This window comes from Stegodyphus dumicola, chromosome 4 (assembly GCF_044657685.1).
Source record: "Stegodyphus dumicola isolate Sdum_Otavi_A_Nest chromosome 4, ASM4465768v1".
In the NCBI taxonomy this organism is placed as follows: domain Eukaryota; kingdom Metazoa; phylum Arthropoda; class Arachnida; order Araneae; family Eresidae; genus Stegodyphus; species Stegodyphus dumicola.
Window position 1 is genome coordinate 158,160,718 of NC_140771.1, and position 16,883 is coordinate 158,177,600.

A 16,883-nucleotide genomic window follows, 5' to 3' on the forward strand; every position below is an offset into this window, starting at 1 on the left:
AGTGCAATGCTTTCCGGATGACTCAGTATATAATTTTGGGCTTATATTCATTATCTCTTTGACTAACAGCAATGCAGGTATGGTTTAAAGATCTTATTAAATGTGTTGTAATTAAATATTTGATACACTGAAGGGAAAAAAAATCCCATGAAGAACAACACCAAGAAGGAGTTGTGCTAGATAAACGAAATTAGGTAGTCATGTTTATGCATCTGAAAGATGACGTCTATTCAGATTTCACACTAGAAGCGTAAGTGAGGTGCTAGTGCCACCATTATGGACATGCAAATCAAGTTTGCTTTACATATGTGCTGTAGCATTTATAAGTGTTATTTATCCAGGGTTCATAGTGGCCCTTATAAGTGATATAAGCTGTTCCTTATATTTGAAAATAAAATATAAAGATTCTTATAGGTGTTTACTTTTTCTTTAAAGCCCCCCTTTTTTGTTTTTATTGCCCCCCTTTTTTTAATGAATGCACATTTTTTTCCCCATAGCAAAGCCGATGGTGAATTATACTCCTGGAAATAGCTTTTTCCGCTTTCTCTGCATTAACATAACCTGTGGTGCTCGCGATAGTACAGACACATGCACATTGTTCTATTGGTCAAAGAATTGCGAAAGCGCTAGAAAATTCTGGTGCATTCGGTATTCTTTTCCTCCCACCCAAATACTACACATGTTTGAATTTCTATTAAGATTTTAATAATTTGCATTCTCGCTCGGCATGGTCAGTTCATATTTGCATTTATTATGATTGTTATGCTTATATTATGAGCATATGTATGAACATTTATTATAATATAATTGCAGTAACTGAAGTAAAGATAAACTTCCAAAAATGGGTAAGTGTGTTTTAACACAGAGTAGCTTTCTGAGGAATAATATTCAGAATGGCTTAAATAAAGGAAAAATAATCAAATAGTCAAAATAATTTTTTTTTTTTTTTTTTTTTTTTTTTTTTGAGAGAGAGTACATTATACAGTACGGAGGTTGGGAGGTTCTCCCTTTCTTTGCAAAATCTCGAATATTGAAACCATTACTGTTGCTGTAAAACAAGCAAGGTTTTTTTTTTTTTTTTTTTTTTTTTGTCACTTTTCAATCTGGATTGAATAGAACTAAAAGTTCTGCGGTCTACCAATCCAAGCGAAAAATGAAAAAATTAGAATTCAATTCTGTTCAAAATTAGAATGAAAAACACCCCAAATTGGTAAGTCTCTGTCTTTTCCTTTCTCGATATTTTGCATAGGTAATTAATTTTGATGTTCAGTCTGAGATTGGTTTATGAATACCTAAAAGAGTTTTTACTGTGCTTGCTAAGCAGAAAATTTTTCAGTTCCGTTGGACTATTTTTTTTTTTTTTTTTTTTTATGATGCACATATTGAAATGTCAAAAGCATTTATTTAACCGAAAAATCTAAAGAATGGCTACAATCTGCCTCTCTCCTCTCTTTCCAGTCACGCTCGACTATCTGGAATATTTGGCTATTTCCGAGTATGCGGGTTAGTTAAGCTTTTACTGTTAAAGGATGACTGCATGAAGCAGTTTCCCATCTTTTGATTTCAGAAATGTTCCTCTTTTTGGTAAAAGTTTACAATTGGGCGCCCCTTGTTTTTTTTTTTTTTTTTACCCCAAATTCGTTTTTTATGCCAAGATTATGATTGATGGCATGAAGGCACAATTTCAAGATGTTTGCTACACAAAATCAAAACAAGAAGTCAAAGAATTGCATAAACTTGGTGTCCATGTACACATCAATCTATTTTCCCTTAAAGAAACATCGGAGAACTGCACAAACTTGTGCACTGCCTTAAGTTTGTCCATGTACACATTGATCTATTTTCCCTTAAAAAATCCAGGATGCTAAAGCAAAGCTAAAACTATCATAATAACCAGAAATAGAGTTTCATGGCCAAAATTGAACATAATTTATTGCTAATCGAAGGGGCACGCAATTCTACACCAGAGCCCTCTTTTTTACTTAAATTACTTTGCTTTGCAATATCTGTTAAGGGAAAACTGTTTTGCAACGAAAGTTTAGAAAATGTTCAGAATTTTGATTTAAGTTAAATTATTTAAATATTAATATGAGTGGAAAAATAAATTGTATTTATTATTAGGTGCCAAGCGAATACAATAAATATGGCTTTATTATTATTTATTTTCTCTATTTTAAACTGAAATTTCATCATTAAATCTTGTAATGTAGTTTAGTTCTGCATAGTTTTTTTTTTTTTTTTTTTCTCTCTCATTGTAAACTAGTTCTGTAAATTGAACTGTTATTTAAAAATTTAAAAAAAAAAGTAATTTTTTTCCATGGTTGAGGTAATGCTCATTCTCTCTTAATAAATACTGCATTTCTCCATATTTTAAATTACAAGTCTAATTTTTCTTTTAAGATTATGCAGTAGTGTATAATGTAATTAGACAGATGCGTATTTTTTCCCTTAAAATGTGCTTGAAAAGTGCTTTTTTAACTAAAATGTGGCTACGAACCCTGTTATCATTGAAATTTGACATAACAAATTGATGTTGGTCAAGAATGCTTTTATGAAGATGAAGAAGCTATTATCAGCAACTCAGTGAGTTTGAAGGAGGTTATGTAATATAGGGCTAACAGAAGGTGGAATTTCTTTTCGCAATCTTGCAGAAATACTTGGCAAGAATGTGTCCGCTGTGCATGATTGTTGGCAGCACTAGTCAAGGGAACATACTAACTCAAGAAGCCCGGGTTCCAGGTGGCTGCGTGGCATTGCTGAGTGGGAAAACCACCATGCTCAGCATATGGCTGTGGCACATCATATTGCATCTGCAGCAGAAATTTGAGCAACTGTTGGCACCACAGTGGCACAACAAACTTTTACAAATCAGTTAGTTAAGGTCAGCTCTGAACCACCAGCCCTGTAGCGTACATTACACTGACTCCAAACCACTGCCATTTGCAACATCAGTGGTGTCAAGCTAGAGCTCATTGGAATACAGAGTGGAGAACTGTTGTGTTTTCTGATGAAAGACAGTTCTGCCTTAATGCCAGTGATGACCATATGTTGGTTAGAAGGAAGCCATGTGAGCATCTGCAACCAACCTGTTTGTAGCCTAGTCACATTGGACATACACTTGGAGTTATGGGATGGGGAGCAATTTTATATGACAGAAGAAACACTGTCATGGTTATCCCACATGCCCTGACAGCAAATTTGTACTTCAGTGTGCTGATTTAACCTGTTCTACTATCATTCATGAGCATCATTCAAGTGGGTGTTTTCCAAGAGGATGATGTTCATCCTCATAACCGTTGCTGTAACCCAACATGCTCTACAGAGTGTTGACATGTTGCCTTGGCCTGCTAGATCATCAGATCTTTCTCCAGTCAAGCACATATGGGACATCTTTGGATGACAGCTGCAGCCTCTGACCAAGTGCAGCAGGCATGGAATTCTATCCCACAAAGAGAATCCTTCACCTGTACGACACAATGCATGCACATTTGCATGTGTTGTGTTATTTCACATTTAAAATGGCTCTTCTTGCACTTGCATTAGCGTTTGATCTTGAAAATGTAGTCAATTAAATATATTACATAGACAAATGTATTGGCCAAATTTCATTACTGTACAATAATTTTTTCTTGGTGTTTGGATTTCCGCCCTCCCCCATCAGTGATTAAGCATAAGCATATAATGACAAAATTTCATCATGTGAATCTCATGTCACTTGGGAAATCAAGAAGGCTGCAGATTTTCTGTAAAAATATTGATTTGCCAGTAACTGAAGTTATTTTGGTAATTTGATTCAAGAGATTGCTGCATAACAGTGTCTTGTTGTGAAGGTACCAGCACTCTCATGTAAGCTGATCATTGTTCATACATACCGAAATTTTCATATGGATGTCTTGGCACGAAGATACTTACAATCTAATGATTATTTTTTTAATTTGAAAAAGTGTTGCCATAGCTGTATGAATATGATATTCTGTTGCTTTGTGAATCTGAGTAACAAACTAAAACTCTAATTGCATAGCAGCATCCCCTGCATATAAAGATTTTGCTCTTTTGAAAAATATTTCTTAGAAAATTGGAGTGAATGGGAAGAAGTAAAGCAGATTCTTCTTACTAATTATATATACTTTATTACTATGAACTAACTTCTGGAGATGACATTTTCTATAGTATTTATTATATGATGTGATTCAATCTTTATTTAAATTTATCGGGATATTTTTTCTGTGTGTTTATATGTGTGTGTGTGTATATATATATTTAAATATTTTTTAGACGGGTATATTAGCTATGGAGACTTTATTAAGTCTAACGTCAAGAAAAGCTGGCGAATGGTTTAAAGAAGAAATGCGCACACTTCATGGATTAGATAGAATTGCTGATACAGGTGAAAATTAATTTCATTTAATAAAATAGATTAGATTACAATAATAATTTTTTATATATTAATTGCAGGAATCGTAAAAAAATGTGAAATGTTAGGATTATGAAAATGCTAGTCTGCTTCTTTAAATTTGATTTTAAATTTAGGTTGAAATAACAATTTTATGTATTTTTGGCCCATATTGTGAAAGTATATATGACCACAGATTTAATTATTTTTATTGTTTGCGTAATTAGTTATCAACTAAAACTTAATATGATGCATTAAAAATTGAAATAGACATGTGTTTTAACTTTTTTAGTAGAAAATAGATATCATCAAATAGACATATATTTAGCTTTATTACAATTAAATATACTTTAAATTAAGAGATTAACAGAAAGCGAAGTACCTATCTTATTTTTCAGCAAGTTAAATAATTATTATATTTTTAATATTTTATGTTGAATGAAAAAAAGTTTGATGCTGAATGATTAAATTTTATGTCATCATAGCAGTGAAAAATATCTTTTCTAATGCATTGGCTACTTAAAGCTAACTTGAAATATTATGGTATTCTTTTGACTGAAAGCAGTGACATTCTTCTAGTTTTGAAAATGTTTTCCTGATCATATTTTTATTATGTATTTCCATGTTTGAAATTTCATAAAATTTACTTTAAAATTATCTTTCAGTTACATCTTGCGTTGCTTTACTGGTACCTGAAGAAAATGAAATTATATTTCATCCTACAGAAGTGCAGTTAGACAGAATTCGAAAGATAGACAGATGTTTAAGAGTTTTGGAAAATGTAATTTTCAGTTAAAAAATTTTTTTTAATGAAATAAAACATACACTGAAGTGACAAAAGTCATGGGATTCCTCCTAATATTTACGTGGCATGGACTCAACAAGTCGTTGGAAGTCCCCTGCAGGAATATTGAGCCATGCTGCCTCTATAGACGTCCATAATTGTGAAAGTGTTGACGGTGCAGGGTTTTGGGCACGAACTGACCTCTCGATGATGTCCCATAAATGTTCGATGGGATTCATGTCGGGCGATCTAGGTGGCCAGATCATTCGCTGGAATTGTTCTTCTAACCAATCGCGAACAATTGTGGCCTGGTGACATGGCGCATTGTCATCCATAAAAATCCTATCGTTGTTTGAGTACGTGAAGTCCATGAATGGCTGTAAGTGATCTCCAGGTAGCTGAAGGTATCCATTTCCAGTCAATGATAGTTTCAGTTGGACCAGAGGACCGAATCCATGCCATGTAAAAACAGCCCAGACCATTATGGAACCACCACCAGCTTGAACAGTGCCTTGTTGACAACTTGGGTCCATAGCTTCGTGGGGTCTGCTCTACATCAGCCATCAGCTCTACCCTACCATCAGCTCTTACCCTACCATCAGCTCTTACCAACTGAAATCGTGACTCATCTGACCAAGCCACGGTTTTCCATTCGTTTAGGGACCAACCGATATGCTCACGAGCCCACGAGAGTCGCTGCAGGCAATGTCGTCCTGTCAGTAAAGGCACTCGAGTCGGTCTTCTGCTGGCATAGCCCAAGGAAGACAAATTTCTCCGCACTGTCCTATCGGACACGTCCCTCGTACATCCCACATTGATTTCTGCGGTTATTTGACGCAGTGTTGCTTGTCTGTGAACATTGACAACTCTACACAGACGTCACTGGTCTCGGTCGTTAAGTGCAGGTGGTCGGCCACTGCGCTGTCCATGGTGGGATGTTATGCTTGAAATTAGATACTCTTGGCACACTCTGGACACTGTGGATCTCAGAATGTTGAATTCCCTAACGATATCCGAAATGGAATGACCCATGCCCATGCGTCTAGCTCCAACTACCATTCCGCGTTCAAAGTCTGTTAATTCTCGTCGTGCGGCCATAATCATGTCAAAGCTTCTTCACATGAATAACTTGAACACAAATGAAAGCCCTTCCAAAGCACTTCGCATTTATACGTTTTCTACGCGATACTAATGCCATCTGTATATTTGCTATCCCATGACTTTTGTCACTTTAGTGTAAATTCTGTATGCCTTTTAATTGCATTATTATAATTATTTTTTCAGATACAGATTTTATTGTGTTTGAAAGTTATGTTATCTTCATGCAGGTAACACATATGAACTCTGAAAATCAAGAATATGTGATGAACTACAAGGGTTCATCTTTAATTGTATCCTGTCTAAGGTATTTTGTTTTTAATAATTGTAAATAACATGCATATTTTCTTCTTTTTAGTGCTATATTTAGTGACATAGAACCTGTATGTTACTTCTAGTTATTATAATTAATCACAAGAGAAGCATTTTTCTAGCATTTAACATTTATTGGTTTCAATTATATTATTGTTCATAAATGTATTTTATATGCTCAACAGTGAATTAAAATATCACAAAAAATATGAAAACAAGAGTTCTTTGTGAATGCCGAGTAGAATTAAGATTGAAATGGTAATATTATAAAGATCTAACAAAATCTGTTTTTAAGAATCAGTGGCTGTTTGTCGAAAGTGAATTTAAAATAGTGTAGGGAAAAAATTATGTTTTAAGTTAGAAAGTCACCTTATCTCATTTTTAAAAAGTATATCCAAGTGTTGATCACATGGTCAGAGGCAGATATGAGAAAAGAAAAATTTCCCTCTTAAAATTGTAATGCTGCATATCTGAAATATATATATATATATAGAGAGAGAGAGAGAGAGAGAAATCAGAAGCTAATATTAACCACTCTTGTTTTAAAAGAGCATATATCGAAACAATCGGATGATTTTTGAAGAGATTCAGCGTAAACTTTATTTTGAAGATTTGTTTTTCCCCTTCTGTATCTGATGATGAAAACAATGAAATTCTAAAATAGTTTTTACTTTCTTATATTAAGTAAAGAAAGTATTGTAATCATGAAAAATTTTTCAGAGGAAATTTCCATTTTGATCGTTCCTGAATCCATTTGGACCAGTGGTTCTTAGCCTGGAGTGCAAGTACTCCTGGAAATCCTGGAGAGAGGATTTCCAGGAATGCAAGAAAAATTTAAAAAAAAAAAAGCCCAAAGTGTTATTATTATTATTTATTTACTTACACATACACATTTTGAGAGCATTTAGGCTTAATGTGCCTTTGGGCTAAAAGTATTTAAAAAACAGCCTATCTTTAGAATTTCTGATAGGCAGTCTCACGCGTTGGCGATTTTCTTTTTTAAATGCAGGTTTAATGCTGTTGCTTGCTTTGAAATCGTTGAGTTTGTAAATCAAAAATTCATTAAAGTTTTACAGAGTTTGAAGTACACAATAAAATATTTAAAAACAGCATATCTTTAGAATTTCTGGTAAACAGTCTCGCATGCTGTTCATCCTCATAACCGTTGCTGTAAAAATGTTTTTCTTGTACTTCTGAGGTAAAAATGTTTTTCTTGTACAGTGTTGCCATTGCTTGCTTTGAAATCAAAAATTCGTTAAAATTTTACAAAATGTGAAATACACAATAAAACAAATACAAAATTTGGGTTTTCAGATGTCCATATTCGGGTGGAGGACTACATTATTCAAAATTTAATGATTTTTAGGTACCATGGTTTTATTGTTTTTTTACATTGGAGGGAACATGTTTACATTCATGCAAATTATTCAGTAATACAGGACAATAATATTTGGTGGCAACAATTTGAAAAGTGATTCAGATTTTTATAGTAAATCAAAACAAAATCCTGTTTTGAAATTAATGGCCCTTCTGAACTAATGCTCTTTTGGGCTAAAAATACGAACGAGGTGACCATGCATATTACAAATATCAACAATTAAAATGTAAACAAAACCAACCCATGCTGTGGGTATGATGAGTTGTGATGTCATTCCGTGACGTTTCGTGGCCTCATTGCTGGGACATATGGGGAAGGCCTACTCCATTTTGCTAACCTCCTTGCTCAGCACATCACGCTTGTCATCAATTGTCAGTACATGCAGTTAATGTAGTCACACTATCACCTACAGTACAGAAACTAGTTGAGATGTATTTGCAGACCTTGAATAAGAATGTAAACAAGGTTTGTAACATTTAGTTTAATTAATTAATATTGTTTAGTATTTATTGAAATTAAATAAATTTACCCATCGATAAAAATTTGTATAATTTTTTTAATTGTAGTTTTGCTCGTTACGTTGAAAAAGCATCAATTCAAAGATGATTATATTGTTTATGGATTCATTTGTACAACACAAAAAGATGGTACACAATATGAAACAAATTCAAAATTGGTTTCGTATCATGATACAATGACGAATCAATCACAATGATGACAGTGTATTTTATGTTGCAAAATATTTTCAAACTCCAATCTTAAACCTTCAAAGTTGTTAGAAATTTTCAATAATCAGCAAGGTGGTGAATCTGCAGTTTGAAATCTAAGAAAGCACAATTTGATGCCAGTGAAACAGTTACAAAATTTAACATTGCAGCAGTTTGAAAAGCCTTTGCTAGAAGCTTCTTATCAAGTAGCATATCTGTGCTAAGGAAAAAAAAAAAAAAAAAAAGCCATACAATAGCTGAAGAAATAAGTGAAACCATATGCACATGAAAATGCAAAAATTTTGTTTGGTTCTGAAGCACAAAAGAAAATTCAACAAATTCCACTATCAAATGATGTGATTCAATCACGCATTGAAGATCTCATTGCTGATATTTTACTGCAAATTGCAAAAGATATCAAAGCCAGTCCTCTAAAAATAAGCATCCAACTGGTGTTGATAACTGCAATTGGTTATTTGTATTTTCATAATACATTAAAGAAAATGAAATAATAGAAGTTTATATTTTATGAATGCTATTCCGCTTGATTCAATGATAAAATGCATTGATAATTTTAATAATATTTAAAAAAATTTTAAACACCAAATACCCATGAGTATTATAGGCTCAATTTGCACTGATGGTATCCCTGCAATGTTGGGTACAAATTCTGGATTTAGTTTATATATGAGAAGAGAAGTACTCAAGTTACAATAAAGCACTGCATGTTGCATCACCATTCTTGCACTTGCATCGAAAACTTTGTCGGAGAATTTGAAACAATATCTAACTACAGCAGCGAATGCAGTACATCAGAGGGCGAGTGCTGAATCATCATATTTTTCATGCTTTGTGCAAAGAAATCAGTGCTGCTCATACTGTGCTTTTTTGTTATGCGAAAATACAGTGGCTCTCCAAGGGCTGCTTGCTGAAGAGTTTTTTTGAATTATGTACAGAATGTAAACAGTTCAAAATAGTGATTTAATGGAAGCTTTTACAACTAGAGATACATTGATTCAGCTAGCCTATGTAGCAGATATATTTTACCACATAATGAAGTAAGCATTTCATTTCAAGAATTTGTCTGGAACATAATAACAGTTAGTGAAAAATCAGCTTCATTTATTGAAAAATTAAAACTTTGGAAAAGTTGATCATGTGAATTTAGCAAACTTTTCTTTACTTCATTCAGTCATTTTGAAAAATGAAAAAAAGTAATTATACTATAAATTGTAATTCAACTCCAGCCAACTGAGTGAATCATTTGATGGATACTTTTCCACAGGAAATATTGGCAAAATTAATAGATAGATACTCAATTCATTTTTGTTTGATCCGAATTCAATGGATGACAACAATTTTTTAAAATAAGATCGTATCAAAATATGAGCTAATGTGTGTATGGAAATGGAATTTGAAAAACTAGACTTAGAACGGTTCTCGTGTAAACAGTTAGAAGCTTATTCACAACTGGCAAAAGCAGCACTAGAGACACTTTTAATATATGCAACCTACCTTTGTGAAATGGAATTTTCAGTATTGCACATAAAAATAATAATATAAAACAGCCAGAAATTGCATAAATGCATCTGATGACTTATGTATGGCTCTTTAGAAAAAGCCTCATTTTAATAGAATTATTAAAAATAAACAATAACAAACTAGCCATTAAAATTTAAGGATTGCTTTTTATGTTCTAGAACAATATATATTGTAAACAAACACTGCATTTGTTTATGCAATAAATGTTTTTTCTTTAATAAAAGTATGCACACATATTTTAAGGGGATGTGAGAGCGTATTTTAGATTCCAGGGCATGATGACCACTAAAAAAGTTAAAAATTGAAGGACAACTGATTTGATTTTTTTTTTTTTTTTTCCCCGTGTGTGTGTGTGTGTGTGACATCTGTAAATGCACATACAATAAAGGACTCTTTTTTTTTTTTTTTTTTTTTTTCCCTTTGTCTTTTTCCCTAAATGGATTTAAAAGAGATATTCTCATATATGTAGAATGTATGTATTTCACGTAACTCAAAAACGGTTAGCCTTAGAATGTTGAAGTTTTGTGTATGCAACTGCTATAATATCTAGTTATGCACCTCTCGTTTTTATTGCAATTGGCAGCATCATATATATATTGTTGCGTTTTTCTTTTCTGACACCAGTTGTTACATTATTTTCTTCCTTCACATTCATATGGACTTTGTGTGGATTTGAATAATGATGACAGCACTTAATGAAGCATCAAAACACACTTTATTTAGCCAGTACTAATCAGGAAAGCTCCAAAATCACATTACAATCGCCGAAGAACTAGTATAAGCATGCTGACACAATCAACAACACAGCCTTCAGGTTATCAGGCTATAACGGTGGAGACAGCTTCACTGCAAAGCACCAGAGTACAGCTCCCGACTCTGATCAGTCTCCACTTACTCTCGAGACTCTCCACACTACAACTCGCAATGCACTTGACGACACACAGAGCACAGCTCCCGACTCTTCGGTTCAGTCGTTCCCGGAGCTTAACAGACTCTCTCGACGATGCACTAACTGCGATACACTAGAGACTCTTCGATGCATTCGACTTCGAGACACTCGCTCAATGACTGACTGCGAACCAGCAGGGTTTCTATAGCTTTCGGATTGTGTTCGAGAACATTCTGGGGTGAACCAGTAAGAATTTGTTCCAGAAGGTTCTCCATCCGTCCATGGCATGTCGCCGAATTGGCAATTTCTTGCCAAATGTAGCAACCCTGCCTTTTTGCGTGGCATTTTATGGCAACCCTTAAACTGCTTGGCGGGGGAGCCATCGTACTGCACCTGTACATTTCGTAACAATATATATGTGTGTGTGTACACACACCCATACCCAGCTTAAAACTTATGAGTCCTTACTTGGCTTAGCCATATACTCCCAAGTACAGAAGTGTTTGAAATAACAAACATAATCATGTTTTGGCAGTTTCAAATTAAAAAAAAAAAAAAAAAAAAATTCATTTTCCACAAATAACGAAATCTGTCTTTTAATGTGGTCTTCCATTTCCTATACTTGTATTTAGGGAAGATTTATGCTCATTATTATAAGAAATAAAAAAAAAAGGAATTTTAAGTAAAAAAATATAAAAAAAGGAAATATAAGAAGTTTTGACTCCAGTGCGACAAAAATTGATATTTAATTTCAAAATTGGAATTTTTTTATATCATTTCCTACATGCCTTGACTGATTTGAACTTGAATAACTTGAGGGATTAGATATTCAAGTTAGAATAATTCAAAAAATAAGCATAAATGAAGTTCAGTAAAATATGTGTATAATTAAATAAGCTGTACAAGAAGTCGTGGTGTCTACATCCTTTTTTTTTTTAGTTAAGTGAAAATATGTGCAAAATGTTCTGATAATATTTTAATGTGCAGTGGAAAAAAAAAAAAAAAAAAAAAAAAAAACACTTTTTAGGTACACTCTAGTCTTTTAGACAATTTATGTGCTAAATTTCTTACTTCTAGCACTGTCTATCTCTATGCTGTCTCTATGCTAATTTAAAAAATATTTACGATAAAATGTTATTTTTTCTGTATTTGTGTTTTTTAGTTTAATGAAACTATGCAAATCCCACCTTCTCGAACAAAAACCTGTAGATATTGACAAAACAACAGATGAAGTGACTGAGAAATCTACTAAAAGTGAATCTCCGATTTTGTCTTGTCTTTTGAACTTGTTGAAAATTCTTAGCAATGTAACATACAGAATGCGTAAGTAAATTTAAATTTGGAGTATAGTCAAAAGTCTTTAATCCGGACTCGTCGGGACTTCGGCGATTCCGGATTATAGATCATCAGTTTAAATCTGGTAAGATGGCATGCTGAAATTATAAAATTAAAAATATGAAACCGTAATTTATGAAATAAAGATAAATTATGATCTAAAGGGTATCAAAATTTACAAAACAAAAGCTTAATATTTATTTGTTTACTTTATTAAACATTTCTTTCAACATGCGCATGCTTAAAGCATACATTACGCATAGTCGAAATCAGAAAATTGCAACCAGAAAACTATTTGATTCGTGATATTTATAATGATGAGGAATTTGATTTAAATCATATCAAAGACGGAGTACATCGAGAGGAAATACTATATTTAGTAAGGAATTATAAGCCGAATAAAATAAAAACATCTGCCCTGAAGATAAAGATAGTGCTGACAGATCAACTTTCAGTTCATTGCGCGCTGCGACGTCCCCCCCCTCAGAGCAGCGTGAAATTGATAAACAGATTTCAAAATGTTTAGAGAAACAATAGATATGCCTTTATCCATTTTTTGCAGCAATTCCACTTTTTGTTTGATGGACATTGAAACATGCTTTTGCCTTGTAGATCCTTTGGCAGCTCCAGAATCGGAAATTTTTTTTGACATAATCGAAAGTTCAAGCTTATTTTTTATAAAATTGCTCTAACAGCCTGCAAAAAATAATAAGCCAGATCCAATTCGAAGATTAAGGAACAACGCGATCTGCAACATTAACTGAAATAGATAATTAGATAATTTTAGCTTAGCTTATACCATCCGTTAAACATTCAACGTGCATGCGTAAACATGTTATACGCATGCGTAAAGGTATTATGCGCATGCATAAATGCATTATGCATTTACGTATGCGCAGAAAGTTTGTAGCTTTGATGTCCGGATTATAAGTCATTCCAGATTATGGAGGTCTGGATTTAAGACTTTTGACTGTATTTGTATTTTAATATTTGTTTAAATTGCTTCAAAGTAAAATCTCCCCCACCCTTTCCAGCTTTTTATAATTGTTAGGCACTTGAGCATTTCTTTATATTAGTTAAATAGTTTGAAGAGTTTTCAAATTTATTGAGAATTTGAATGTAAGAAAGGAAGAATTATTTTTATTTAGGATGCATTTTAGTCTATTAAGCAGTTGCTTTGGACTGTAAAAAATTAATAAATAAAATTGCTGAACATGGCATAGTTCATTCAATGTAAACAAAATTGCATAAAAGTGAAAATATATATGTATTGATGAAAATTTTTATGCATATTGTCTTATTTTTAAAACAAGACAAGGATTTAACTAAACAAATTTTTTAATATAAGAAATAACTAACTTCTTGCACTTTCTTAATGAATTTTATTAAAATTAAAACTTTATTTTTTTACTAAAAGATGTCATGGGATCAAAATGGCCATTTTCTAAATACTAAATTATTCTTTAATTCAAATCATTAATCTGCAACAGATTTTTCAAGGTTATTTAGACATGTTTTTAAATGCCTCTTCTTTTTATGTTATGCTTCTTCATGTATATGCATTAAAATGTTTAACATATTTTTCCAAAACCCCAAGTTAAATAATAATCTGTTTTAATGAGTTAGTATTAATTTCAAGAAGAAAATGTTACTTTCTCTAATTGTCTTCTTTCATGTAGAAATGAAAAAAAATCATTTAAGAAAAATAATGATTGACTGATTAATTAGTTAGTGAAAATAAAAATGTATTAAGATATTTTTTTAATTTAACATATAAAACTATTTAATTATTAAGTAAATTAGTAGTAAATTTAATAGTAATTAGCTTGAATAAATCATGTATTAGTAATTTATATAGCTTGTATGGCAGTTGTGTTAATTCTAACTGTAAGATGAGACAAATGTATAGTATAATAAATGCTGCACCTGAATCTGTTACATCTTAAAACTGTTTTTTATGTGTGTAACAGACTCAGTGTTGTTTATTCTGTAAAAATAAGAATTAAGTAATTTTTAAATGTTTTTTTCTTTTCTTTTCTTTTTTTTTTTTTTTTTATATATATACATGTAGCATTAGACGATTCTCAGTTTTCTTCTGGAGAAAGCTTAATAGATCATGTACTTATTTGTATTTTACAAGTACCCAGAGCTGTACCACTTGAAAAGCGATTTGATCTCCTTGTTTTAGTAAGTATTACATTGGCAAAGCCATAAAATTTACTCAGCTGAAATGAAAAATTGTATCTCAATCATTAAATTGCTTACTCTAATGTTAAAATTTTGTAGTTTTTTGCGTATTGTGATTAATATTTTTCACAATATGTGTAATTTTAAGTATAGGCTGGATTTTTAGTGTTTTATTGCTTTTACTATTTATACAGAAATGTTGAATATAGTCCATCTTTAATTATGAAACATTTTTAGCACAGTATAGCGATACTATACTGTGAATGGTTGCAACATAGACTGCGATAAAAAATAGCCTATTTCTTCCTTTGCAAATGCATTTTATGTTACCTGAATGAAATTAGAACATGTGCCAAAAATTCTGCCATTTCTGTCTTGAATGTGTATAGTTATTCACATATAGAATACTTGCTTTACTGATTCGGCATACATTATTATGCAAAAACATTGTCAATACTACTTAAAAGAAATTAACAACTTATTTTATTGCCTTTTTGAAGATGATTTATGATGCAGTTTATTATTACTTTAATTTGGAAGGCTTAATGAATGTCTTAGCATGTCATAACCACCTTAGCATCCAGAGAAGTCATTACCTTCAAGAACCTTCATACCAGTTTTGATGAGATATTTAACTCTGCTTAGTTTTGTTATCATCAGATGCCGCTCGGGCTCAGTCTTTGAAAGAAAGTTTCTAAATTTCAGTTTCTAAATTCTTGGAACTGACTTGCTGTTTATGGGGCTTTATGCATTTTACATTTTCATCTCCAATGTTTCTTTGCCAGAACGAGAATTTAATTTTTGAAAGGGAAGAAAATTTTGCCTCTTATTAGCTGCAAAACTAGTCATCTTTGTGATATAAACTAGCAATTCTCAACCGGTGGTACACAAAAAATCAAAGTACTTTTAACTATTAAATTCAAAAATTAAGTACCCCAACATCTTGTTTAAATTTTTTGTCTAACACTTATAAATTTATACAATCTAAACTTTGTTCAAGGTCAATAGCTGCTCATAGTCTTTAGCAAAATAATCATTTTTTGTTTTCACAAAAATTCTTTTAACCGTAGGCATAACAAAAATTTTGATAAATGATGTTTTCAAAAAGAGTAATAGAAAAGGATGTTGTATTTAATGGGAAATAAAAATAAGCTTCTGTAAAAAAATAATAGTATCTCATTAATTCTTTTAGAGTTGATCGATTTATTAGCATATCTACACTTTATGTCGCCACAATTTCCAAACTCATATTGCTCTATTTTCAATCAGAATCATTATTTTATGTCAATTAGCTGTCTCTAGTAGCAGCTATTTTGTCTTCTTGTTGCTTTGTATTCCTTACTTAATGCAATTTTAGAATATTGTCATTTGTTTTTGAAGAACTCGTAATATATTGTGAAATTTAAATATTTGTGAAAAAATAATAAAACAAACCTAGATTTTCAAAATGGAAAAATGGTCAGAATTGCCTAAGCAGAAAAGTGATGATTTACACGTGATGGATCCAGGACAATATAGCAGCATTAAGAAGGTTAAAAAGTTGTTTATAGAAAATATGAAAGTTATTTATCATTTGGATTTACTTGGAATGGAGATGAAATGGACCTTCAACCTAAATGTGTTGTTTGCAGTGAACTGTTCGAAACCATCGTTTCATAAAAGACATCTTGAATCTAAGCATGCCTGCTTAAAGTGTAAATTTAAAGAATATTTTAAGAGGAAATTATCGGAGTTCAAAAATAGTAAACTTAGTAATGAAAAGTTTTGTTACTTCAAATGAAATGAAAAAGTTGTGGAGACTAGTTACCTAGAATTGCCAAGACTAGGCAGGCTCACACTATTGGAGAAAAACCAAATGTAAACAGGAACTAAACGTATGATTTTAACATTATTCAACGAAAAAGCGGCTAATGAACTTAATAATATTCCATTATCAAATTATACAGTAAGTCAACGAATTCGTGAAATGGCAAATTCCATAAAACAGACACTTATTCAAAAAATAAAACATAGTGAGTATTTCACGTTGCATTTGGATGAAAGTATACTTATCTAACGATCTTTGTTCAATTATTAGTTTACGTACGTTTCGAAGAAGATGAACGAATTGCCGAAGTGTGTTTAATTTGTGAATATTTTCATTGATAAAGCAACTGTAAATGAAATTTTCAAAGTAATTGACAATTTTGTATCTGTGTCTGAGAATGATATTCTTTGGAGTAAGTGCATTGCCGTATGCTGTGACGGTGCTAGGGCTT

The 16,883-nt window shown here is 32.0% G+C and overlaps 1 protein-coding gene across 2 annotated transcripts in view; it reads left to right on the forward strand.

The window, feature by feature from the left end:
• Window positions 1-16,883, forward strand: part of wapl (cohesin release factor wings apart-like) — a 96,923-nt gene that overhangs the window by 49,064 nt on the left and 30,976 nt on the right. For both annotated transcript variants that reach the window (XR_015040808.1, XM_085815652.1), the window contains exons 8-12: window positions 4,276-4,387; window positions 5,059-5,174; window positions 6,506-6,582; window positions 12,266-12,426; window positions 14,510-14,625. Coding sequence is in view for 1 of the 2 variants with exons in the window: in XM_085815652.1 (XP_085671778.1) it covers window positions 4,276-4,387; window positions 5,059-5,174; window positions 6,506-6,582; window positions 12,266-12,426; window positions 14,510-14,625 (582 nt within the window). In the remaining variant the exon portion in view is untranslated. The remainder of the gene's footprint in view (window positions 1-4,275; window positions 4,388-5,058; window positions 5,175-6,505; window positions 6,583-12,265; window positions 12,427-14,509; window positions 14,626-16,883) is intronic.